This window comes from Gigantopelta aegis, chromosome 12 (genome assembly GCF_016097555.1).
Source record: "Gigantopelta aegis isolate Gae_Host chromosome 12, Gae_host_genome, whole genome shotgun sequence".
NCBI classification, from domain to species: Eukaryota; Metazoa; Mollusca; class Gastropoda; order Neomphalida; family Peltospiridae; genus Gigantopelta; species Gigantopelta aegis.
This window is the reverse complement of record NC_054710.1, coordinates 17,479,365-17,507,053: the sequence shown is the minus strand read 5'-3', so window position 1 is coordinate 17,507,053 and position 27,689 is coordinate 17,479,365. Positions and strand designations below refer to the sequence as shown.

General features: G+C 40.8%; 1 protein-coding gene across 3 annotated transcripts in view; it reads right to left on the bottom strand.

Annotated features, from left to right (window-relative positions):
• Window positions 1–12,077, bottom strand: part of LOC121386925 — a 38,812-nt gene extending 26,735 nt beyond the window's left edge. For all 3 annotated transcript variants that reach the window (XM_041517973.1, XM_041517974.1, XM_041517976.1), the window contains exons 1-3: window positions 11,929–12,077; window positions 7,011–7,078; window positions 856–1,056 (exon numbers count right to left, since the gene is read on the bottom strand). In XM_041517973.1, the coding sequence (XP_041373907.1) occupies window positions 856–1,056; window positions 7,011–7,078; window positions 11,929–11,998 (339 nt within the window). In that variant the 5' untranslated portion in view covers window positions 11,999–12,077. The remainder of the gene's footprint in view (window positions 1–855; window positions 1,057–7,010; window positions 7,079–11,928) is intronic.
• Window positions 12,078–27,689: the final 15,612 nt, after the last annotated feature.

Here is a 27,689-nt window from a genome sequence, read left to right as displayed (position 1 = left end):
CGCCGGAGGAATCCATCATCCCAAACACTTCCGCAGCTGTGTTGTGCAAAGTTTGATTGTTTCCATGCGTCGCCGTTGTCAAGCTGCCATCAGGGCTCGTGGTGGTCATAACCGATACTGACATTTTGCCCACCCCTATGTCACACATATTCCTGTGTACATGTTTCAGGTGGATTCCCAGAGATACTGTTTCGGACATGTACTGAGTAATCCCCTTCCCATGGCGCCTTGATCTTTGGTTGCTTGTATCATGTCTACCTTTTAAAAAAAAATTAAACTTTGAAAACCAATGTCAAGTTTCTTTTTTTTGAAGAGTATTTATATTAATATATTACTGACCCTTGACTTGTTTCAGTGAATCAATGGATGGATTTTAAGGACTCCACTGTTAGTTATAAAATAATGATAAACATTTAAGTAAATTGACGACCAACATCAATATAAAATTAAAAACACCGCGTAAAGACATGCGCAAAGTATAAATATCACAAGTATATTAACATTCGATAACATACATATCACAGTTAAGTATATCAAATTTTTAATCAAAAGTCAACATGTAAGAATTTCAAAATGAGTTGAAGTAGTGTACGTGTGTTTTGTTTACACATCCCTATACACACACCACCATACACCTACCTGTGATGTACTACCAGTAGTGTACGTGTGTTTTGTTTACACATCGTTATACGCACCCAACCATGCACCTACCTGTGATATACTACCCGTGGTGTACGTGTCGTTTGTTTACACATCCCTATACACACACCACCATACACCTACCTGTGATGTACTACCAGTAGTGTACGCGTGTTTTGTTTACACATCCCTATACGCACCCCACAATACACCTACCTGCCAAATGTACGGTCCAAAGTAAAAGTGTGTTGCGTTCTGTTTAATAATGGTTCCTTTCATTGGACCGAATAGCGTTCTGCTCGGGATATCAACTGTTGACCATACTCCAAGTGCATCAGAAATTATGTTCGATGGTAGTAAGGTCAGGGGACTTGGCATGGAGTTCTCCGCTCTCTGCCCGTCAAAATCATCTGAAACCTGACCAGTGAGAATGTTTGATAATTTAGATATGGAGAAAGAAATACGGGAGCACTTGGTATTATAGTCCAAATTTCAGTCACTATTGGCATCGTAATGTTTACAGTGGGGGTGGGTCATTCTCCCAGAATATGTTACTTTCCATATTAGTACTTTGTTAAAAATAACGTTTTTAAAGAATGATGTTTTAGGGTCATGTCTTACTCTGGGGTCAGGTGAATGTATTTCAAATTCAAGCAGCGATCTTTACATATGATTTTATCATTTTTATCCATTTTGTTTTCTGGAACAGGGTCTGAAAGTTGATTAACACCGTAACAGATGATGGGTCATCGAAAATTCTTAAAATATTGAACCAAAATTCTCCATTTTCTTCGAGTTACAAAGAATGCCTGTGATACGTAGCCCTTAAAAGTTAAGTTTTTTTTAGGTTTTCCATCGTCATTCTTGACATAGTCTCTCGTTTATGCTGACTGGTGTTGTCTTATGGAAGATTGTGTTTTATATTGACTTCTGGAATAATTCCAGTGACCCAAATTCTATGAATTCATATAATTCCTATAGTGCATATTCATTACAATTACGATGAACACATATTAAAAATCTTTTATATATGATGGAAATTTATTGCTTCATCTTTCTGAATGATTGTCGACCAAAGAAATAGCAGGACAATATTTGAACCCTATCTTCAGGGAGCACAAGAAAGCTTCCTACCCTATAAGTTGAATATACTTACACATTCATCTAATTAAAACGGCAAAGGCACATTTAAAAATTATTTCATATCTATTTAAAGCTAATTCACATCTAACATACGGCTATTTAGATATTTTATCAACTCCGCAATGGCTGCATGTTAAGGTGTTGGCATACCTTGTTTTCTTTTAATAAAAAATCGATAATTTTTATGTGATGAACATTTACTGATTCATATTTTTGAGTATCTCACCGAAGAGTAAAATAGCATGAACATATTTCATTTCTTTTAACAAGAAAAGTTTCCAGTTACCACGAAAATAGAATGATTGACACAATTACATGCGCACACAATTAAATGGCTAAAACAATAAGAGTAGAAGGGAATACTGTAGAACCATTATACACTGCGTCATCAAAGTACTAAAGCGTAAAAACAAATTGTGTGTTTCCGGTTTCCCGACCGACCCTAATTTTACGCTGTGACCCTAAAACATTTTGACTACCAAAAAACCAAACAAAAAAAAACCCAACATCTACCGCGATTTTTGCAGACAGGTTATATGCAGTATGTCATAAACAAGGTTTAAAAAAAAGAAAAAAGAAAAGAAAAAAAAAAGTTCCTACCTACCCTATTTTTTCCAGAGAAGAAGAAGAAGAAGTTTGTTTTATTTAACGACGCCGCTAGAGCACATTGATTTTTTATCTTATCATCGGCTATTGGACGTCAAACATATGGTCATTCTGACACTGTTTTTAGAGGAAACCCGCTGTCGCCACATAGGCTACTCTTTTTACGACAGGCAGCAAGGGATCTTTTATTTGCGCTTCCCACAGGCAGGATAGCACAAACCATGGCCTTTGTTGAACCAGTTATGGATCACTGGTCGGTGCAAGTGGTTTACACCTACCCATTGAGCCTTGCGGAGCACTCACTCAGGGTTTGGAGTCGGTATCTGGATTAAAAATCCCATGCCTCGACTGGGATCCGAACCCAGTACCTACCAGCCTGTAGACCGATGGCCTGCCACGACGCCACCGAGGCCGGTTTTTTCCAGAGATGAAACCTAAAACACACATATTATTTTGTTTTGGCCTAAGTATTGTGAGATGCCAACAGTTGCCCAAAGTTCATATAGAAAGTATTGCGATGTCAGCTGTTGCATATATTAAAGGTAATGCAATTTGTCGGTTGTATATATTAAAGGCTCTGTGCTCGGCCTACAGGTCGGTCGCCACAGTCACCAATAAAGTAATGTATTTATTTATTATTATTTTACTTGTAGCAAAGTCACCATATTATTGCAACATTTTCTTGATTTACAGTATTTGTTTAGCGACACGTCAGTACATTTAAAAGCTATTTCATGTCAAACATCTAGTTATTTAGACACTTGATCAAAATCGTAACGCCATAATGTTACGGTGTTGACAAAAAAAAAAAATCCACGTACATTGTCGACTCATTGTTGTTGATTAGCTATGTTGAATTGCCAAGCTATGTTCGAAGCATCCATTTATGATGATCTCTAAATTAATCATATTCACTTAATACATCAATTTATTAATTATGCCCGTTACGGTGTTGACACATACGCAGTAACCCATACCTTTTTTACCTGATTATTTATAGAAAACTAAAACTGACGGCACTTTGCGTGAATATCATTTGAAAAGTTAGTTTTTTCTCTTCTTGGAAGGAATCATGTAACATGTCTTGGTTTATTATGTTAACATGTTTTCCATCTTTAAGTTTTTATAATTGAATCTCCGTTACATTATTGCAAATAAGAAAGAAAGAAATGTTTTATTTAACGACGCACTCAACACATTTTATTTACGGTTATATGGCGTCAGACGTATGGTTAAGGACCACACATATTTTGAGAGGAAACCAGCTTTCGCCACATAGGCTACTCTTTTACGACAGGCAGCAAGGGATCTTTTATTTGCGCTTCCCACAGGCAGGATAGCACAAACCATGGCCTTTGTTGAACCAGTTATGGATTACTGGTCGGTGCAAGTGGTTTACACCTACCCATTGAGCCTTGCGGAGCACTCACTCAGGGTTTGGAGTCGATATCTGGATTAAAAATCCCATGCCTCGACTGGGATCCGAACCCAGTACCTACTAGCCTGTAGACCGATGGCCTGCCACGATGACACCGAGGCCGGTATATTGCAAAGAATGCCATCAGACTGGTCCAGATGTAGCAACGGGAGTTTGTTCATTTCTCGATAAATGTAATAAACATTACGTCATCAGGGAACGTCATATCTGATGACGTCAGTTTATATGGGCAAGCTGTCTTATTGAGCATTACTGTTTGTGGACTGTTTACTGTTTAATGTTTATGAAGTTTTAGTGTTATTATTGGCAAGTATGATTCAAATTTAATTATAAGTATTGCCTTTTATTTCTTTTACGTTCATCTGGGTATGAACAGAATTTAAAAAAAAATCTTCCGCAAGCTTATGTTAGAACGGCTTCGCCGATTCACACAGTTTGCGGATGATATTTTTTGTTCATACCCCGGTGAATGTAAAAGAAACAACAGACAATCCTTAAATTAATCGACTGATTGTTATAAAATTCTGAATGAAATCAGTTTTGGGTTATTTTGATTTAGGTTTATTCTAATGGCATTTTTTTTTTTTTACCCTATTAAAACAAACATTTGTTAATACTGTCAGGTTCCTTTGTGCTATAAAAACATTTTTTCCTGTGAGTTTTTAATTAATATGAAATTATCTAAGTGATGTTTATCTCAGTTTTCTTACTTTAATCAATTTTAGTGGTGGGTAACGCAATATGACACATTTTGGGAGAATGACTCTTGCATAAAGTACAGAGTAATAATGTGGAATTAAATGACAGTAATGTGAAATTGAATATCAGTAATTAAGATTGAATATCAGTAATATGAGATTGAATGTCAGTAATTTGAGATTGAATATCAGTAATGTGAGATTGAATGTCAGTAATGTGGGATTGACTGTCAGTAATGTGAGATTGAATGTCAGTAATGTGGGATTGAATGTCAGTAATGTGAGATTAATTAACAGTAATGTGAGACTGAATATCAGTAATGTGAGAATGAATATCAGTAATGTGGGATTGAATGTCAGTAATGTGAGATTAATTAACAGTAATGTGAAATTGAATGTCAGTAATGTGAGAATGAATATCAGTAATGTGAGATTGAATGTTAGTAATGTGAGATTGATTATCACTAATGTGAGATTGAATATCAGTAATGTGATATTGAATGTCAGTAATGTGAGATTGAATATCAGTAATGTGAGATTGAATGTCAGTAATGTGAGATTAAATGACAGTAATGTGAGACTGAATAATAGTAATGTGAGATTGAATATCAGTAATGTGAGCTTGATTATCAGTAATGTGAGAATGACTATCGGTAACATAGTTGACTCATGACACAGTGGATGAGAGCAGAAGGTTGGCCAACATTCTGCTGGCAGTTGACAGTCTGAGATTGGCATTACACACTTTCTGGTGGGTATTGTCAGCGATAAAATTAGATTTGATGTTTGTCTGCACCAACCAATACAAATCATAGTTCAAAGTTTGTTTTGTTAATGACATCACTAAAGTACATTGGTGTATTAATGATCGGCTGTTGGGTGTCAAACATTTGTTAATTCTAACATAAAGACTTAGAGAGAAAACTCTCTAGATAGATTTTTCACGCAGTAACACCATCCATATGTACTGTAGACTTCAATGCCCTTTGTGTTTGGTACAGTTTTAAAGGGACACTCCTGAGTTTGCTGCAATTTTAAAGATATTATCGACTTACAGAGACTTTTTAACGAGTGTATTTACATATCAAATATATTTTTCTGCATAACATATTAGTGGCTATATATTAAACGTGTTTCTGATCGTTCTACTTGTACTAGGTTAACTTTCATTTTGTTTCCTAATATATATATATATATATATATATATATATATTATTAAGAAACACATTGAATATACAGACACTGATATTCTAAACAAGAAAATATATTTAATATGTAAGTTTAATCGTAGAAATATTTTATTAGTCGGAAGCATCTAACAATGCAGCAAACTCAGGAATGTACCTTTAAATATATACCATGTTCTTCCAATTTCAGTACATTGTCAACAAATATCTACAGATACTAATACTTCAGGCTCTTAACCCCCCCCCCCCCCCCCCCCCAACAATAGTTCTGAATTAAAACTATAATTGGAAGTAAATCTTAACGCAGAGATGAATTTTACTTGTAGAATGCAGGAAATTGCATTTCAGGATTTCAAGTTTTCAAAATTTTACGAGGGTGTATACCCCGAACCCTTTAGAAACTTTATTTGCGCTCTCAATCTCAGTCACCTCCCCCCCCCCCCCCCCCCCCCAATGTCTACTTGCTCCCGTCGTGGCAGTACTTCACTTGAAGGAAGACTCGCGCAGAAAGTACAACGCTAAATTTGGACATTCCAGGGAAGGTTTAATTATGTTATGCACATCTGATGTTCATCTAGACTAACCTATACTGAGACGGACATATGTGTTGTGGTGAACTTCCTCATTGACAATGATATATACTGACGGAAAGAAATAAGGGAACACATCGAATTGTAGACCACATTTAATTCACTACTAGCGTAGTAATGTCTGTACTTCATACCAAGTTGTAATGTGGGATTGAATGTCTGTAGTGTTGAATGTGCTGCCTATATGTTCCCAGTCAACTTCTGACAATATCAATTGATTTTTGATGCAGGCATTATTTCTTGTTGCTATCTGTGTGATCCTTTATTTCTTTCCATCAGTATATATGTCAAATGTGGGGACAGGGCACATAGTAAGGAAACAGGAATCTGCATGGACATCAACTGTACCCCACTACGCGCTGATTTGTTTATCTTTGCATACGAATCAGAATTTCTGACTAATCCAGTTAAGTCAAAACAAGGGCGGGCGTAACCCATTTGCAAATCAGTAGCCTGATGCGCGGTCGGTCGTGGACTATTTCTCGTTCCAACCAGTAAACGACAACTGGTATATCAAAGGCCGTGGTATGTGCTATAATGTCTATGGAATGGTGCATATAAAAGATCCCTTGCTACTAATGAATTTTTTTTTTTTAGCGGATTTCCTCTCGAAGACTATATGTCAAAATTACTAACTGTTTGACATCCAATAACCGATGATTAATGCATCAATGAGCTCTAGCTGTACCGGTCCTAATGGAATACTTACCTTTTGGTCTTTCATATGGTAAAGCCGACCAAATATATCACAATCGCCGTTTTCGTCATGGAAATAACCTTTCAAAGAAACAGACATTGATTACAAAGTGATAAAGTAAACATTTCTATCACATTTTGTCACATTCAATATGTTTAATTCATTATTTATATTTCAATCGTTATGATTCTATAAGAGACGGTACAACCATATACAATAAATTACTCAACTCAGTACAACCAAAAAACACACGAAAACTAATAAATGAATACTTTAACCACGAAAGTGTACAGCCCAGGAAAGAGTTATCCGACCCAAGAAAGTGTAATTATCAACTAGAAATGCGGTACAGTGGTTTACGACCCAGGAAAGTGTAAATGTGAACTAAATATATGGTACAATGTTGTAGAAATGTTTTATGCACCAGTGTATACACGTGCTATAGCTGTAGAAATGTTTGATGCGCCTGTGTATACACGTGCTATAGCTGTAGAAATGTTTGATGCGCCTGTGTATACACGTGCTATAGCTGTAGAAATGTTTGATGCGCCTGTGTATACACGTGCTATAGCTGTAGAAATGTTTGATGCGCCTGTGTATACACGTGCTATAGCTGTAGAAATGTTTGATGCGCCTGTGTATACACGTGCTATAGCTGTAGAAATGTTTGATGCGCCAGTATATACACGAGATATAGCTGTAGAAATGTTTTATGCGCCTGTGTATAAACGTGCTATAGCTGTAGAAATGTTTTATGCGCCTGTATATACACGTGCTATAGCTGTAGAAATGTTTGATGCGCCTGTGTATACACGTGCTATAGCTGTAGAAATGTTTGATGCGCCAGTATATACACGAGATATAGCTGTAGAAATGTTTGATGCGCCTGTGTATACACGTGCTATAGCTGTAGAAATTTTTGATGCGCCTGTATATACACGTGCTATAGCTGTAGAAATGTTTGATGCGCCAGTATATACACGAGATATAGCTGTAGAAATGTTTGATGCGCCAGTATATACACGAGATATAGCTGTAGAAATGTTTGATGCGCCTGTATATACACGTGCTATAGCTGTAGAAATGTTTGATGCGCCAGTATATACACGAGATATAGCTGTAGAAATGTTTTATGCGCCAGTATATACACGAGATATAGCTGTAGAAATGTTTGATGCGCCTGTATATACACGTGCTATAGCTGTAGAAATGTTTGATGCGCCAGTATATACACGAGATATAGCTGTAGAAATGTTTTATGCGCCTGTGTATACACGTGCTGTAGCTGTAGAAATGTTTTATGCACCAGTACATACACGAGATATAGCTGTAGAAATGTTTTATGCGCCTGTATTCACACGTGCTATAGCTGTAGAAATGTTTGATGCGCCTGTTTTTTTACACGCACTATATATTATACACACGCTATGAAATAGTAGTCCTTGAACAGATGGGGTTGATAGGAATATTAATGTATTTTGGTGTCGAATAGAAACTGCTGACTGGTACATATAACATTTATAATTCTGAAGAACGAAACTGTTTCTCTATTATTCAAGGTAGTAACCAAATGAAACCACTATGTCATAGCACACCACACCACAATGTATTCAATCTGAATAACAAAACGGTATACCGTAATCAAAATCATATCTATGCATAAGGTAGAGTTGAAAGGATATTTTAGACAAATCCGTGATTGGTTCCATGATTCAAGATCTAGTACTCATCCATGGGAGGACCGCAACTCTCCTAGGAGATCCGTAACAGGATGTTCCATCCCTCTTGCACTGCCTGTAGGAGGACTGCCACTCCCAATGCTAGCATAGACAACCCAAACTTGCACATGATAGAGCTCAATGGAATATACACAGCTATGATGGCATTTACTCATGAATCACTGTAAAACAGTGATGATAGAAGGTGTTCGCGAAAGGTGAACATATCCTGTTACACTGGTGGCGCCCGTCATGAGCACAGCTAACAGCCATCACGTGCATAGTTGAAATGTACAGGAATGTCACCACACAGATGGGGGGGGGGGGGGGGGGGGACTTAGCCCTGTGGTAAAGCGCTCGCTCGATGCGCGGTCGGTCTGAGATCGATCCCCGTCTGTGGGCCCATTGGGCTGTTTCTCGTTCCAGCCAGTGCACCACGACTGGTATATCAAAGGCCATGATAAGTACTACCCTGTCTGTGGGATGGTGCATATAAAAGATCCCATGCTGCTAATCAAAAAGAGTAGCCCATGAAGTGGCGACAGCGGGTTTCCTCTGTCAATATCTGTGTGGTCCTTAATCATATGTCTGACGCCATATAACCGTAAATACAATGTATTGAGTGCGTCATTAAATAAAATCTTTCTTTCTTTCTTTCTTTCTTTGTACAAGATCAAAACAGGGCATTGTATCAGATATCAGTGATGCGGCATGTAGTGAAATGCCTTTTGGGGAGCTGCCATACTTTGTTGAAGGCTTTCAGAAGTCCTTGCATGTTATAACCCTGGTCAAACAACTTCTCTACCAGTGCAATATGCCAGTCTTTAAAATCGGCATATGGTGAGCATATCCTAAGATATCTCAGAAGTCGCAAAATATAGACACCAACATCTGGAGCAGACGACTTAAGGAAAGTTGAAGTACAGCTTTGTATGATGGCCATTTCATTTCAACTTATGTTCGTGCTTATATCCAATTAAGGTTCAAGCACGCTGTCCTAGGCACACACCTCAGCTATCTGGGCTGTCTGTCCAGGACAGTGAGTCAGTTGGTTAGTGGTTAGTGAGAGAGAAGAGGTTGTAGTGGCCTTACACCTACCCACTGAGTCGTTAAAACTCGCTCTAAGTGGGAGCCGGTACCGGGCTACGAACCCTATACCTACCAGCCTTATGTCTGGTTACTTAACCACGGCACCACCGAGGCCGGTGTATGATGGCCAATGTCGTTCTGAATCTTTGTGTATAGATCAAGGTATGAAACCCGATTTTAATAATTCTGTAATGTCCTTTATTTTTTTTAAATTCCTTTTCATGTTTGGATTTACCATTATTTGACACCCATTAGCCGATGCATTTTTCGCAATGGGGTGTCGTTAAACATTCGTTCATTCATCCTTTATTTCTAACTCTTTTGTTTTGATTTAGCCAGATTAGTCAGAAAGTTTTCTGATTTATATGCATATAGAAACAAATCAGGGGTTATTGGAGCATAGTTGGTACTCTTGGGGATATCTACTTCCTGTGTATATGTCTTATCCCCAAATCTGACGTATATAATATCAGTTAGGAAGCCTGCAATTAACATATATCTGTATCAGTGTACTTTAACTAATTGTAAATATTAATTGAAGATAGTTATATATTTGTATCTCTGTTCACCTGCTTTAGTAACAAATGCCACCTCGATTTCAGGCTTGAATTTTTTCCCTTAAGTTTATCGTGGGGGATCGTTGTGTACGGTGTTGATACAGGTGAACTTTGATCTGGATTGTGACTTGATAATTTATAGTAAATCTTTGAAATTCTTGGGAATCCACATTAATACCACTTGTCTCGAAGATGTTTAGGCAATAATTTGAAAGTCAGGATAAAACTTAGTTTTTGAGATAAGGATTTAGTGGTGCATTTGATGGACCCCATGTATGGATTTTTATGAAGTTTTGGAAACCAATACAGAAGAGAAATGGACATATCCTCAGCGTTTAAATTCAAGCCAAATGTACTTCTTCCTCGGACAACATAACGGCCTCATATGTTGCACTAGTTGAATTTTTATCAATTTCTCGTTCATTTAGGAGACATCTGGTGTAATGCTGCTTACATATGACGGTTATGTTATTAGAAGCTTTGTCAGTGGGCACTATCACAAACGTTTGTGTAGCGCAGCCAGACGCTCTATCACAGGTGGCTTTGACTGAGAGGACTCCCTGGCAGAATGTGTTTTCTTTCACAGTTTATGAATTCGCCCAATGACAATATCACAAATTGACTTGGTGCATTCTGAAAGACGTTCAAAAGGTTAATTCTCATGTCTGGTCCATTTATTAACAAACTGTTAAGTCTTCGTTTTCAGTTAAATAAAGTTTATGAAAATTTACCTAATAGAAATAAAAATAAAATAAAAATAAAGCAATTCAATCAAATATCGGTTATGGTGGTGTAGAGAAGTACAGATGCAACATACTTGTTAGTATCTAAACTATTTCTCTCCGACACTAGAACTATTTCTATCTGACACTAAAACTATTTCTCTCTGACACTAAAACGTTTTCTCTCTGACACTAAAAATATTTCCCTCTGACAGTAAAACTATTTCTCTCTGACAATAACACTATTTCTCTCTGACACTAAAACTATTTCCCTCTAACACTAGAACTATTTCTCTCTAACGCCAAAACTATTTCCCTCTGACACTAAGACACCAAATCTACTTCCCTCTGACACCAAAACTATTTCCATCCGACACTGAGACAGTTCATTACTGGACAAACATCATCACATATTAAAACTACTACCCCCCCCCCCCCTTCCCCCACACACACATATTGGTGTTTTGTGTTTAACGACATCACTAGAGCACATTTATTAATTAATCATGGGCTATTGGATGTCAAATATTTGGTAATTCTGACACGTAATCATCCCATGATTAATTAATAAATGTGCTCTAGTGATGTCGTTAAACACAAAACACTTTTTTGTTGCTTTCTTTGTTGTTTTTTAAATTTTTATTTCTTTGCCTGTTTGTTTTTGTTTGTTTCTTTCAGTGTGGTTGTTTGGGTTTTGGATGGGGTGAGGGTGGGGTGGGGGTGGGGTGGTGTGTCTACGTGTGTCTATGTGTATGCGTGTGTGTGTGTGTGCTTGTGTGTGTGTGTGTGTGTGTGTGGGGGGGGGTTACCCACCATATTAATATCAAATCAATAACGTACATACCTGTTATGTGTCCTTCCAACAACGAATACACCAGGTAACGTACTACAAGAAGTTTCAGGTTAGATATCATTTCCCTATGTGTGTTTTGCACGTGTCAGTTATTTTCAGTGACTGGTTTGAAAGATGTGTCGATGACAGACAATATATAAGTTATTTTATTTGTAAGTTAATCGCAGTAAACGTGGCCCGTGAGACAGCTTGCGCGTTGGTTCACATTGCTAATTAAATCAGCGCCAAATGCGTCAATTGAAAACTGTGCACAGCTGTTATAAAATTGATTGTTTCCATGAGCATGATCCTTTACAATTAAATTCCAATGTTTCACCGTCAACGCGGTCAGCTATGTTTAAACTTGACGTTTACTTTTTTATTTCTTAAATGATTTGAAGTAATTAAGGTGTAGATAGAGGGACCAAAGAAAGAAATGTTTTATTTAACGACGCATTTACGGTTATATGGCGTCAGACATATGGTTAAGGACCACACAGATATTGAGAGAAGAAACCCGCTGTCACCACTTCATGGGCTACTCTTTTCGATTAGCAGCAAGGGATCTTTTATATGCACCATCCCACAGACAGGATAGGACATACCACGGTCTTTGATATACCAGTCGTGGTGCACTGGCTGGAACGAGAAATAGCCCACCGACGGGTATTTGAAGTTATGTCAGCCCACTAAAATATATGAACCATGCGATATTCCCAAAGTATGACTACTTTTAGCCACCACACCTGTACTTATAATAAACTAGATATAATAAGCAAATGGGACATGAAATAGAATAGAATAGAATAGAATAGAATAGAATAGAATAGAATAGAATAGATGTTTAACGACACCCCAGCACGCAAAATGCATCAGCTATTGGGTGTCAAACTATGATAAATGCAAAATAGTAATGGACATATATTGTTCAAATGAACAAATAAATAGTAAATTGTGTTGTTAAGAATATCAACAATAGGAGATAACTATGTTCTATTTGACCATTTGACGACGTTAATGCTAATTTTACTGTCGCAAATTGACAGTTACCAGCAACGAAAAGGAGAGCTGGTTTTAACCACAATATAATGTGTTTCCATCCCCGGCTGTATAAGGGTCGGGACGTAGCCCAGTGGTAAAGAATCGATCAGGCCCTTTTAAGGGCCCTATGGGCAACCTAGGGAAACATTTCAGCACCAATAGGTCCAACTAACGAGCTACTCTCGGCCTACTAAATTCCAAACCTATACGTAGCTCCCTACCTTTCCATTTAGGCCAACCGTTCAAAATTGTGCCTAATTTCCTTCATCAAAAATGCGCACCCATTTCTCTTTGGCTTAATCCTACGGGACATTCTAAATTCCATAACACCATACCACCCTCCGCCTGTTACCGACCCCGGTCGGATTGCTGGTGCTTTCTTGCACCTGCCAGTGTAGGAGGTCCCACCTCCCAACCCACCCAACACCTTTCCTGTCCTGGGCCTCGTTCCACGAAGCGATCTTAGCCCTAAAATCATCTTAAGTGCATAACTACCTTATGCACTTAAGGTGATCTTAGCGCTAATATCGCTTCGTGGAACAGAGCCCTGGACGGAGGAGCCGGCCGAGGATGGCACTTGTGCCCAGGACAGGCGTGCGCTACAACAGCTTGCTCTGGATGTGCACGTTAAACAATTTGGTCTTGGTATTGGTCAGTGGTAAAGCGCTCGCTTGATGCGTGGTCGGTTTGGTATCGATGATTGGTGGGATGGTGCATATAAAAGATTCCTACCTACTAGTGGAAAAAAAATGTAGCGGGTTTCCTCTTTATGACTGTGTCGAAATGACCATATGTTTTACATCCAATAGCCGATGTGCTCTAGTGGTGTCGTTATACAAATCAAACTTCTTCTTGAAGGGAGAAGTCACATTACAAACAAACACAATGAAATAAAATGATCAGTGTTGGCGAACATTACTAGCGATGTTCTGTCCTACCTATATTGGTAGTCGAGTACTGAGATTGAGTGAATTGGCCTTTCATATTGGTAGTCGAGTACTGAGATTGAGTGAATTGGCCTTTCATATTGGTAGTCGAGTACTGAGATTGAGTGAATTGGCCTTTCATATTGGTAGTCGAGTACTGAGATTGGGTGAATTGGTCTTTCATATTGGTAGTCGAGTACTGAGATTGGGTGAATTGGCCTTTCATATTGGTAGTCGAGTACTGAGATTGAGTGAATTGGCCTTTCATATTGGTAGTCGAGTACTGAGATTGAGTGAATTGGCCTTTCATATTGGTAGTCGGGTATTGAGATTGGGTGAATGGGTATTTCCTATTGGTAGTCAAGTACTGATATTGGGTGAATTGGTCTTTCATATTGGTAGTCAAGTACTGAGATTGGGTGAATTGGTATTTCATATTGGTAGTCAAGTACTGATATTGGGTGAATTGGTCTTTCATATTGGTAGTCAAGTACTGAGATTGGGTGAATTGGTCTTTCATATTGGTAGTTAGTACTGAGATTGAGTAAATGGTCTTTCATATTGGTAGTCGAGTATTGAGACTGGGTGAATTGGCCTTTCATATTGGTAGTCAGTACTGAGATTGAGTGAATTGGTCTTTCATATTGGTAGTCGAGTACTGAGATTGGGTGAATTGTTCTTTCATACTGGTAGTCGGGTACTGAGATTGGGTTAATTGTTCTTTCATATTGGTAGTCGGGTACTGAGATTGGGTGAATTGGTTTTTCATATTGGTAGTCAGTACTGAGATTGGGTGAATTGGTCTTTCATATTGGTAGTCGAGTACTGAGATTGGGTGAATTGGTCTTTCATATTGGTAGTCGAGTACTGAGATTGGGTGAATTGGTCTTTCATATTTGTAGTTAGTACTGAAATTGGGTGAATTGGTCTTTCATATTTGTAGTTAGTACTGAGATTGGGTGAATTGGTCTTTCATATTTGTAGTTAGTACTGAGATTGGGTGAATTGGTCTTTCATATTTGTAGTTAGTACTGAAATTGGGTGAATTGGTCTTTCATATTTGTAGTTAGTACTGAGATTGGGTGAATTGGTCTTTCATATTGGTAGTCGAGTACTGAGATTGGGTGAATTGGCCTTTCATATTGGTAGTCGAGTACTGAGATTGAGTGAATTGGCCTTTCATATTGGTAGTCGAGTACTGAGATTGAGTGAATTGGCCTTTCATATTGGTAGTCGGGTATTGAGATTGGGTGAATGGGTATTTCCTATTGGTAGTCAAGTACTGATATTGGGTGAATTGGTCTTTCATATTGGTAGTCAAGTACTGAGATTGGGTGAATTGGTATTTCCTATTGGTAGTCAAGTACTGATATTGGGTGAATTGGTCTTTCATATTGGTAGTCAAGTACTGAGATTGGGTGAATTGGTCTTTCATATTGGTAGTCGAGTATTGAGACTGGGTGAATTGGCCTTTCATATTGGTAGTCAGTACTGAGATTGAGTGAATTGGTCTTTCATATTGGTAGTCGAGTACTGAGATTGGGTGAATTGGTCTTTCGTATTTGTAGTTAGTACTGAGATTGGGTGAATTGGTCTTTCATATTTGTAGTTAGTACTGAGATTGGGTGAATTGGTCTTTCATATTGGTAGTCGAGTACTGAGATTGGGTGAATTGGCCTTTCATATTGGTAGTCGAGTACTGAGATTGAGTGAATTGGCCTTTCATATTGGTAGTCGGGTATTGAGATTGGGTGAATGGGTATTTCCTATTGGTAGTCAAGTACTGATATTGGGTGAATTGGTCTTTCATCTTGGTAGTCAAGTACTGAGATTGGGTGAATTGGTATTTCCTATTGGTAGTCAAGTACTGATATTGGGTGAATTGGTCTTTCATATTGGTAGTTAGTACTGAGATTGAGTAAATGGTCTTTCATATTGGTAGTCGAGTATTGAGACTGGGTGAATTGGCCTTTCATATTGGTAGTCAGTACTGAGATTGAGTGAATTGGTCTTTCATATTGGTAGTCGAGTACTGAGATTGGGTGAATTGTTCTTTCATATTGGTAGTCGGGTACTGAGATTGGGTGAATTGGTTTTTCATATTGGTAGTCAGTACTGAGATTGGGTGAATTGGTCTTTAATATTGGTAGTCGAGTACTGAGATTGGGTGAATTGGTCTTTCATATTTGTAGTTAGTACTGAGATTGGGTGAATTGGTCTTTCATATTGGTAGTCGAGTACTGAGATTGGGTGAATTGGCCTTTCATATTGGTAGTCGAGTACTGAGATTGAGTGAATTGGCCTTTCATATTGGTAGTCGGGTATTGAGATTGGGTGAATGGGTATTTCCTATTGGTAGTCAAGTACTGATATTGGGTGAATTGGTCTTTCATATTGGTAGTCAAGTACTGAGATTGGGTGAATTGGTATTTCCTATTGGTAGTCAAGTACTGATATTGGGTGAATTGGTCTTTCATATTGGTAGTCAAGTACTGAGATTGGGTGAATTGGTCTTTCATATTGGTAGTTAGTACTGAGATTGAGTAAATGGTCTTTCATATTGGTAGTCGAGTATTGAGACTGGGTGAATTGGCCTTTCATATTGGTAGTCAGTACTGAGATTGAGTGAATTGGTCTTTCATATTGGTAGTCGAGTACTGAGATTGGGTGAATTGTTCTTTCATATTGGTAGTCGGGTACTGAGATTGGGTGAATTGGTTTTTCATATTGGTAGTCAGTACTGAGATTGGGTGAATTGGTCTTTAATATTGGTAGTCGAGTACTGAGATTGGGTGAATTGGTCTTTCATATTTGTAGTTAGTACTGAGATTGGGTGAATTGGTCTTTCATATTGGTAGTCGAGTACTGAGATTGAGTGAATTGGCCTTTCATATTGGTAGTCGAGTACTGAGATTGGGTGAATTGGTCTTTCATATTTGTAGATAGTACTGAGATTGAGTGAATTGGTGTTTCATATTTGTAGTTAGTACTGAGATTGGGTGAATTGGTCTTTCATATTTGTAGTTTGTACTGAGATTTGGTGAATTGGTCTTTCATATTGGTAGTCGAGTACTGAGATTGGGTGAATTGGTCTTTCATATTTGTAGTTAGTACTGAGATTGAGTGAATTGGCCTTTCATATTGGTAGTCGAGTACTGAGATTGAGTGAATTGGCCTTTCATATTGGTAGCCGAGTACTGAGATTGGGTGAATTGGTATTTCATATTGGTAGTCGAGTACTGAGATTGGGTGAATTGGCCTTTCATATTGGTAGTCGAGTACTGAGATTGGGTGAATTGGTATTTCATATTGGTAGTCGAGTACTGAGATTGGGTGAATTGGTATTTCATATTTGTAGTTAGTACTGAGATTGAGTGAATTGGTATTTCATATTGGTAGTCGAGTACTGAGATTGGGTGAATTGGTATTTCATATTGGTAGTTAGTACTGAGATTGGGTGAATTGGTATTTCATATTGGTAGTCGAGTACTGAGATTGGGTGAATTGGTATTTCATATTGGTAGTTAGTACTGAGATTGGGTGAATTGGTATTTCATATTGGTAGTTAGTACTGAGATTGGGTGAATTGGTATTTCATATTGGTAGTCGAGTACTGAGATTGGGTGAATTGGTATTTCATATTGGTAGTTAGTACTGAGATTGGGTGAATTGGTATTTCATATTGGTAGTTAGTACTGAGATTGGGTGAATTGGTATTTCATATTGGTAGTCGAGTACTGAGATTGGGTGAATTGGTATTTCATATTGGTAGTTAGTACTGAGATTGGGTGAATTGAATCCATGCATTGAGGGTGGAGTATGTAGTAGTGTTCCCATAGGAACAACCATTAAACGAGTTTGGTCGATCTACGACTTACAGTTTTGATGAAATGGGACTAAACATTACAAAACTTTAATGGTTATCTAAACGCAAAGCATTTTAATTAAAAGAGTTTAGTTAATTTTTAATTCTTTTCACATGTTCTGTGATGATCATCCATAGATGCAGGTATAAACTAAGTTTCGTTTGTTTAAGATTTATTTTTTTTTTAGAGAAATGGAAAACTGAACAATTTCATATTTTTGTTATACATAAAGGGTCGAATTTATGAAGCCTGTTTTTTCTTAAATGCATGTGTTTAAGCCTTGTAAATGTGTGTAGTTACATGTGTGTAAGACAGGTGTTTAAGCCTTGTAAATGTATGTAGTTACATGTGTGTAAGACAGGTGTTTAAGCCTTGTATGTAGTTACATGTGTGTAAGACAGGTGTTTAAGCCTTGTAAATGTATGTAGTTGCATGTGTGTAAGACAGGTGTTTAAGCCTTGTAAATGTATGTAGTTACATGTGTGTAAGACAGGTGTTTAAGCCTTGTAAATGTATGTAGTTACATGTGTGTAAGACAGGTGTTTAAGCCTTGTATGTAGTTACATGTGTGTAAGACAGGTGTTTAAGCCTTGCATGTAGTTACATGTGTGTAAGACAGGTGTTTAAGCCTTGTATGTAGTTACATGTGTGTAAGACATAAACATGCTTTGTAAACTCGGCTCAATATTTCCAACGATGGCTGTGTAGCAAAACCAGTAATTTGTGCAGGTGTCGTTTATTTTGTGTCGCCTTAACATTTTTAGTGCCATTTTGTATTAAACCAAAGCCATAATTCACACCTGTTTGATCTATTGTAAATGTTTGTCGCAGTAATACAGCTGACTTGTGAACTGTTTAACGCATCACGCAGAGTACGTATTGCGGATGAACACTGGTAGTGTTAACCGGCCTCGGTGGTGTCATGGTTACGCCATCGGACATAAGGCTGATAGGTACTGGGTTCGCAGCCCAGTACCGGCTCCCACCCAGAACGAGTTTTAACGACTCAATGGGTAGGTGTAAAACCACTACACCATCGGCTTTCTCACTAACCACTAACCTGGACAGACAGCCCAGATAGATGAGATATGTGCCCATGATAGCGTGCTTGAAGCTTAATTGAATATAAGCACAAGAATTAAAAGACATCTAAAAATGCAGTTTGTTACAGGGACCTGTCCTTTAAAAATATCACTTAGACGTGAAATATGCTTAATTCTTTAGTCGTGAGGAACTATCATACCGCACCCATCCCACGCTTCATGCGACTATAGTGCTTTGTGACCGACATAAATAAAGACATTCCCGCAACATAAAATGTAATGTTTAATTTGCATGGGTTGTGTTTCTCTTGAAGTATTTCTTCAGTAGTTGTGGTAGAATAAACAAAACAAAAACAGATCTAATGAAAACGATCAAGTAAAATGTCCGGTTTTAAGAGGTATCTTGTTTGTAGAAGTTAGGTTCTACACTGATTATTAAAAGGGGACAGTGAAGAATGTCCAGTTTTGAGGGAATTCCTGTTTACAGGAGGGTCTAGTTTTGATATGAAGATTTAAAAAAACTATTGACATGGGCTCCGTTACACAAACGAATCGTAGCTAAGGTTAATTGTAGTGACTTAAGGTGAGTTTTAAAACTGGCACCGTAAACTTTACAGCCGTTCCACAAAGCAACCTTACGGTAGTCGTAAGTGCCCCTTTAATGATTAAAATATTCTTTACGAAGAAGTATGAATTAGTTAAATAATGAATTGGTTACCGACTTTTCGGAACATCTTAGATGTATTCATTGGTATTCGACACCCATAAAGTAACTTTGTCAGTTTATTTGGTAAGCGATAATGGCCGAATGCATAAGACATGGGAGTTATCTCCCTTATTTTCCTGTGAAGGTCGTTAGGCTAGACTGTTTTTCATCAAACACCGAGTTTTATAAAAGGTATTTGGTATATATTAGATCCATTTTTACACAAACAGTTAGTATCCTTCTTAGAAAATTACCAAATCATCATCTAACTGCCATTTGACAGCTGCGTTAGTGGCTTACAACTGCCTCGTACCAATTATAAATGGTCACTGTAATTTACGACGATAGTAAGCTACGCCGTGTCGTGGAACGGGCTGAAAATCGTAGAAAACATTTAAGGTGTCGATGGTAGGTATTTACGACGATAAAAGGGCTACGATCGCTTCGTGGAACGGGGTCATGGAGAATAATGGTTAAAACAATGGCCTGTGTCATCAGAAGGTATAAATAGTCCAGCTTTATTACAGTAGATATACATTCGTGTACATATGTGTAGCTATACAACAATGGAAACACAAACAAATGTAAGTACATGTGAATGAACATGATTGTTTTACATTAATGTTTTTCTCGAATGTTCACAACACCTTTTAAAAAAATCAACAAATAACATCAATAACATTCCTTTTGACCATGCCACGTTGGACCCTAAAGGTCCGTGACAGAATAGTTGGAATACGTCAATTAGACATCAGCATCAGAGGGGTTGCCAAACGGTTGGGTGTGAAAGATCGACTCAACATAGACATGTCAATCAACAAAACATCACTGGCTCCACCAATGGCCGTCCTCGTAGTGGTAGGTCACACGTTACGCCCATTGTGCAGGTTCGGTAAGTATACCTAATCCATAAACCCCAGAAACCGGTTTCAACCATCCTCATTGTTGCTCATACGTTGCGAAACTCTGTCCAAACTGTAGCCTGACTACTCTGCAATGGTTATGATCGCTCTCTGGCGTCAGAGATAACTGTATAGCTAGCCCAAGTACTCTGCCGTTCGAGAGCTAGACGGACATTTGGACGGTTATGATCGTTCTCTGCTGTCAGAGATCACTGTGTAGCCACCCCGAGTACTTTGCCGTTCGAGAGCTAGACGGACATTTGGACGGTTATGATCGCTCTCTGCCGTCAGAGATAACTGTATAGCTAGCCCGATTACTCTGCCGTTTGAGAGCTAGACAGACATTTGGACGGTTATGATCGCTCTCTGCCGTCAGAGATAACTGTATAGCTAGCCCGAGTACTCTGCCGTTTGAGAGCTAGACGGACATTTGGACGGTTATGATCGCTCTCTGCCGTCAGAGATAACTGTATAGCTAGCCCGAGTACTCTGCCGTTTGAGAGCTAGACGGACATTTGGACGGTTATGATGGCTCTCTGCCGTCAGAGATAACTGTATAGCTAGCCCGAGTACTCTGCCGTTCAAGAGCTAGACGGACATTTGGACGGTTATGATCGCTCTCTGTCGTCAGAGATAACTGTATAGCTAACCCGATTACTCTGCCGTTCGAGAGCTAGACGGACATTTGTACGGTTATGATTACTGTCTTCCGTCAGAGATAACTGTATAGCTACCCCGAGTACTCTGCCGTTTGAGAGCTAGACGGACATTTGGACGGTTATGATCGCTCTCTCAGTCAGAGATAACTGTATAGCTAGCCCGAGTACTATGCCGTTCGAGAGCTAGACGGACATTTGGACAGTTATGATCGCTCTCTTCCGTCAGAGATAACTGTATAGCTAACCCGAGTACTCTACCGTTTGAGAGCTAGACGGACATTTGGACGGTTATGATCGTTCTCTCAGTCAGAGATAACTGTATAGCTAGCCCGAGTACTATGCCGTTCGAGAGCTAGACGGACATTTGGACAGTTATGATCGCTCTCTTCCGTCAGAGATAACTGTATAGCTAGCCCGAGTACTCTACCGTTTGAGAGCTAGACGGACATTTGGACGGTTATGATGGCTCTCTTCCGTCAGAGATCACTGTATAGCTACCCCGAGTACTCTGCCGTTTGAGAGCTAGACGGACATTTGGACGGTTATGATGGCTCTCTTCCGTCAGAGATAACTGTATAGCTAGCCCGAGTACTCTGCTGTTTGAGAGCTAGACGGACATTTGGACGGTTATGATGGCTCTCTGCCGTCAGAGATCACTGTATAGCTAGCCCGAGTACTCTGCCGTTCGAGAGCTAGACGGACATTTGGACGGTTATGATCGCTCTCTCAGTCAGAGATAACTGTATAGCTAGCCCGAGTACTATGCCGTTCGAGAGCTAGACGGACATTTGGACAGTTATGATCGCTCTCTTCCGTCAGAGATAACTGTATAGCTAACCCGAGTACTCTACCGTTTGAGAGCTAGACGGACATTTGGACGGTTATGATCGTTCTCTCAGTCAGAGATAACTGTATAGCTAGCCCGAGTACTATGCCGTTCGAGAGCTAGACGGACATTTGGACAGTTATGATCGCTCTCTTCCGTCAGAGATAACTGTATAGCTAGCCCGAGTACTCTACCGTTTGAGAGCTAGACGGACATTTGGACGGTTATGATGGCTCTCTTCCGTCAGAGATCACTGTATAGCTACCCCGAGTACTCTGCCGTTTGAGAGCTAGACGGACATTTGGACGGTTATGATGGCTCTCTTCCGTCAGAGATAACTGTATAGCTAGCCCGAGTACTCTGCTGTTTGAGAGCTAGACGGACATTTGGACGGTTATGATGGCTCTCTGCCGTCAGAGATCACTGTATAGCTAGCCCGAGTACTCTGCCGTTCGAGAGCTAGACGGACATTTGGACGGTTATGATGGCTCTCTGCCGTCAGAGATAACTGTATAGCTAACCCGAGTACTCTGCCGTTCGAGAGCTAGCCAGACATTTGGACGGTTATGATCGCTCTCTCAATAAGAGATAACTGTATAGCTAGCCCGAGTACTCTGCCGTTCGAGAGCTAGACGGACATTTGGACGGTTATGATGGCTCTCTCAATAAGAGATAACTGTATAGCTAACCCGAGTACTCTGCTGTTCGAGAGCTAGACGGACATTTGGACGGTTATGATGGCTCTCTTCCGTCAGAGATCACTGTATAGCTACCCCGAGTACTCTGCCGTTCGAGAGCTAGACGGACATTTGGACAGTTATGATCGCTCTCTGCCGTCAGAGATAACTGTATAGCTAGCCCCACTACTCTGCCGTTCGAGAGCTAGACGGACATTTAGACGGTTATGATCGTTCTCTGCTGTCAGAGATCACTGTATAGCAACCCCGAGTACTTTGCCGTTCGAGAGCTAGACGGACATTTGGACAGTTATGATCGCTCTCTTCCGTCAGAGATAACTGTATAGCTAGCCCGAGTACTCTGCTGTTTGAGAGCTAGACGGACATTTGGACGGTTATGATGGCTCTCTGCCGTCAGAGATCACTGTATAGCTAGCCCGAGTACTCTGCCGTTCGAGAGCTAGACGGACATTTGGACGGTTATGATGGCTCTCTGCCGTCAGAGATCACTGTATAGCTAGCCCGAGTACTCTGCCGTTCGAGAGCTAGACGGACATTTGGACGGTTATGATCGCTCTCTGTCGTCAGAGATAACTGTATAGCTAACCCGAGTACTCTGCCGTTCGAGAGCTAGCCAGACATTTGGACGGTTATGATGGCTCTCTCAATAAGAGATAACTGTATAGCTAGCCCGAGTACTCTGCTGTTCGAGAGCTAGACGGACATTTGGACGGTTATGATCGCTCTCTTCCGTCAGAGATAACTGTATAGCTAACCCGAGTACTCTGCCGTTCGAGAGCTAGCCAGACATTTGGACGGTTATGATCGCTCTCTCAATAAGAGATAACTGTATAGCTAGCCCGAGTACTCTGCCGTTCGAGAGCTAGCCAGACATTTGGACGGTTATGATCGCTCTCTCAATAAGAGATAACTGTATAGCTAGCCCGAGTACTCTGCCGTTCGAGAGCTAGACGGATATTTGGACGGTTATGATGGCTCTCTTCCGTCAGAGATAACTGTATAGCTAGCCCCACTACTCTGCCGTTCGAGAGCTAGACGGACATTTAGACGGTTATGATCGTTCTCTGCTGTCAGAGATCACTGTATAGCAACCCCGAGTACTTTGCCGTTCGAGAGCTAGACGGACATTTGGACAGTTATGATCGCTCTCTTCCGTCAGAGATAACTGTATAGCTAGCCCCACTACTCTGCTGTTTGAGAGCTAGACGGACATTTGGACGGTTATGATGGCTCTCTGCCGTCAGAGATCACTGTATAGCTAGCCCGAGTACTCTGCCGTTCGAGAGCTAGACGGACATTTGGACGGTTATGATCGCTCTCTGTCGTCAGAGATAACTGTATAGCTAACCCGAGTACTCTGCCGTTCGAGAGCTAGCCAGACATTTGGACGGTTATGATGGCTCTCTCAATAAGAGATAACTGTATAGCTAGCCCGATTACTCTGCCGTTCGAGAGCTAGACGGACATTTGGACGGTTATGATCGCTCTCTTCCGTCAGAGATAACTGTATAGCTAACCCGAGTACTCTGCCGTTCGAGAGCTAGCCAGACATTTGGACGGTTATGATCGCTCTCTCAATAAGAGATAACTGTATAGCTAGCCCGAGTACTCTGCCATTCGAGAGCTAGACGGACATTTGGACGGTTATGATGGCTCTCTTCCGTCAGAGATAACTGTATAGCTAACCCGAGTACTCTGCCGTTCGAGAGCTAGCCAGACATTTGGACGGTTATGATCGCTCTCTCAATAAGAGATAACTGTATAGCTACCCCGAGTACTCTGCCATTCGAGAGCTAGACGGACATTTGGACGGTTATGATGGCTCTCTTCCGTCAGAGATAACTGTATAGCTAGCCCGAGTACTCTGCTGTTCGAGAGCTAGACGGACATTTGGACGGTTATGATCGCTCTCTGCTGTCAGAGATAACTGTATAGCTAGCCCCACTACTCTGCCGTTCGAGAGCTAGACGGACATTTAGACGGTTATGATCGTTCTCTGCCGTCAGAGATCACTGTATAGCTAGCCCGAGTACTCTGCCGTTCGAGAGCTAGACGGACATTTGGACGGTTATGATGGCTCTCTTCCGTCAGAGATAACTGTATAGCTAGCCCCACTACTCTGCCGTTCGAGAGCTAGACGGACATTTAGACGGTTATGATCGTTCTCTGCTGTCAGAGATCACTGTATAGCAATCCCGAGTACTTTGCCGTTCGAGAGCTAGGCGGACATTTGGACGGTTACGATTACTGTCTTCCGTCAGAGATCACTGTATAGCTAGCCTGAGTACTTTGCCGTTCGAGAGCTAGACGGACATTTGAACGATTATGATGGCTCTCTGCCGACAGAGATAACTGTATAGCTACCCCGAGTACTCTGCCGTTCGAGAGCTAGACGGATATTTGGACGGTTATGATCGCTCTCTTCCGTCAGAGATAACTGTATAGCTACCCCGAGTACTCTGCCGTTCGAGAGCTAGACGGACATTTGGACGGTTATGATGGCTCTCTGCCGTCAGAGATAACTGTATAGCTACCCCGAGTACTCTGCCGTTCGAGAGCTAGACGGACATTTGGACGGTTATGATGGCTCTCTGCCGTCAGAGATAACTGTATAGCTACCCCGAGTACTCTGCTGTTTGAGAGCTGGACGGACATTTGGACGGTTATGATGGCTCTCTTCCGTCAGAGATCACTGTATAGCTAACCCGAGTACTCTGCCGTTCGAGAGCTAGACGGACATTTGGACGGTTATCATGGCTCTCTTCCGTCAGAGATCACTGTATAGCTACCCCGAGTACTCTGCTGTTTGAGAGCTAGACGGACATTTGGACGGTTATGGTGGCTGTCTTCCGTCAGAGATCACTGTATAGCTACCCCGAGTACTCTGCCGTTCGAGAGCTAGACGGACATTTGGACGGTTATGATGGCTCTCTTCCGTCAGAGATCACTGTATAGCTACCCCGAGTACTCTGCTGTTCGAGAGCTAGACGGACATTTGGACGGTTATGATGGCTCTCTTCTGTCAGAGATAACTGTATAGCTAACCCGAGTACTCTGCTGTTTGAGAGCTAGACGGACATTTGGACAGTTATGATCGCTCTCTTCCGTCAGAGATAACTGTATAGCTAACCCGAGTACTCTGCTGTTTGAGAGCTAGACGGACATTTGGACAGTTATGATCGCTCTCTTCCGTCAGAGATAACTGTATAGCTAGCCCGAGTACTTTGCCGTTTGAGAGCTAGACAGACATTTGGACGGTTATGATCGCTCTCTTCCGTCAGAGATCACTGTATAGCTAGCCCGAGTACTCTGCCGTTCGAGAGCTAGACAAACATTTGGATAGTTATGATCGTTCACTGCCGTCAGAGATAACTGTATAGCTAGCCCCACTACTCTGCCGTTCGAGAGCTAGCCAGACATTTGGACGGTTATGATGGCTCTCTGCCGTCAGAGATAACTGTATAGCTAACCCGAGTACTCTGCCGTTCGAGAGCTAGCCAGACATTTGGACGGTTATGATCGCTCTCTCAATAAGAGATAACTGTATAGCTAGCCCGAGTACTCTGCCGTTCGAGAGCTAGACGGACATTTGGACGGTTATGATGGCTCTCTTCCGTCAGAGATCACTGTATAGCTACCCCGAGTACTCTGCCGTTCGAGAGCTAGACGGACATTTGGACAGTTATGATGGCTCTCTGCCGTCAGAGATAACTGTATAGCTAGCCCGAGTACTCTGCCGTTCGAGAGCTAGACGGACATTTGGACGGTTATGTTCGTTCTCTGCTGTCAGAGATCACTGTATAGCTACCCCGAGTACTTTGCCGTTCGAGAGCTAGGCGGACATTTGGACGGTTACGATTACTGTCTTCCGTCAGAGATAACTGTATAGCTAGCCCGAGTGCTTTGCCGTTTGAGAGCTAGACAGACATTTGCATGGTTATGATCGCTCTCTTCCGTCAGAGATAACTGTATAGCTACCCCGAGTACTCTGCCGTTCGAGAGCTAGACGGATATTTGGACGGTTATGATCGCTCTCTTCCGTCAGAGATAACTGTATAGCTACCCCGAGTACTCTGCCGTTCGAGAGCTAGACGGACATTTGGACGGTTATGATGGCTCTCTGCCGTCAGAGATAACTGTATAGCTACCCCGAGTACTCTGCCGTTCGAGAGCTAGACGGACATTTGGACGGTTATGATGGCTCTCTGCCGTCAGAGATAACTGTATAGCTACCCCGAGTACTCTGCTGTTTGAGAGCTGGACGGACATTTGGACGGTTATGATGGCTCTCTTCCGTCAGAGATCACTGTATAGCTAACCCGAGTACTCTGCCGTTCGAGAGCTAGACGGACATTTGGACGGTTATCATGGCTCTCTTCCGTCAGAGATCACTGTATAGCTACCCCGAGTACTCTGCTGTTTGAGAGCTAGACGGACATTTGGACGGTTATGGTGGCTGTCTTCCGTCAGAGATCACTGTATAGCTACCCCGAGTACTCTGCCGTTCGAGAGCTAGACGGACATTTGGACGGTTATGATGGCTCTCTTCCGTCAGAGATCACTGTATAGCTACCCCGAGTACTCTGCTGTTCGAGAGCTAGACGGATATTTGGACGGTTATGATGGCTCTCTTCTGTCAGAGATAACTGTATAGCTAACCCGAGTACTCTGCTGTTTGAGAGCTAGACGGACATTTGGACAGTTATGATCGCTCTCTTCCGTCAGAGATAACTGTATAGCTAACCCGAGTACTCTGCTGTTTGAGAGCTAGACGGACATTTGGACAGTTATGATCGCTCTCTTCCGTCAGAGATAACTGTATAGCTAGCCCGAGTACTTTGCCGTTTGAGAGCTAGACAGACATTTGGACGGTTATGATCGGTCTCTTCCGTCAGAGATCACTGTATAGCTAGCCCGAGTACTCTGCCGTTCGAGAGCTAGACAAACATTTGGATAGTTATGATCGTTCACTGCCGTCAGAGATAACTGTATAGCTAGCCCCACTACTCTGCCGTTCGAGAGCTAGCCAGACATTTGGACGGTTATGATCGCTCTCTTCCGTCAGAGATAACTGTATAGCTAACCCGAGTACTCTGCCGTTCGAGA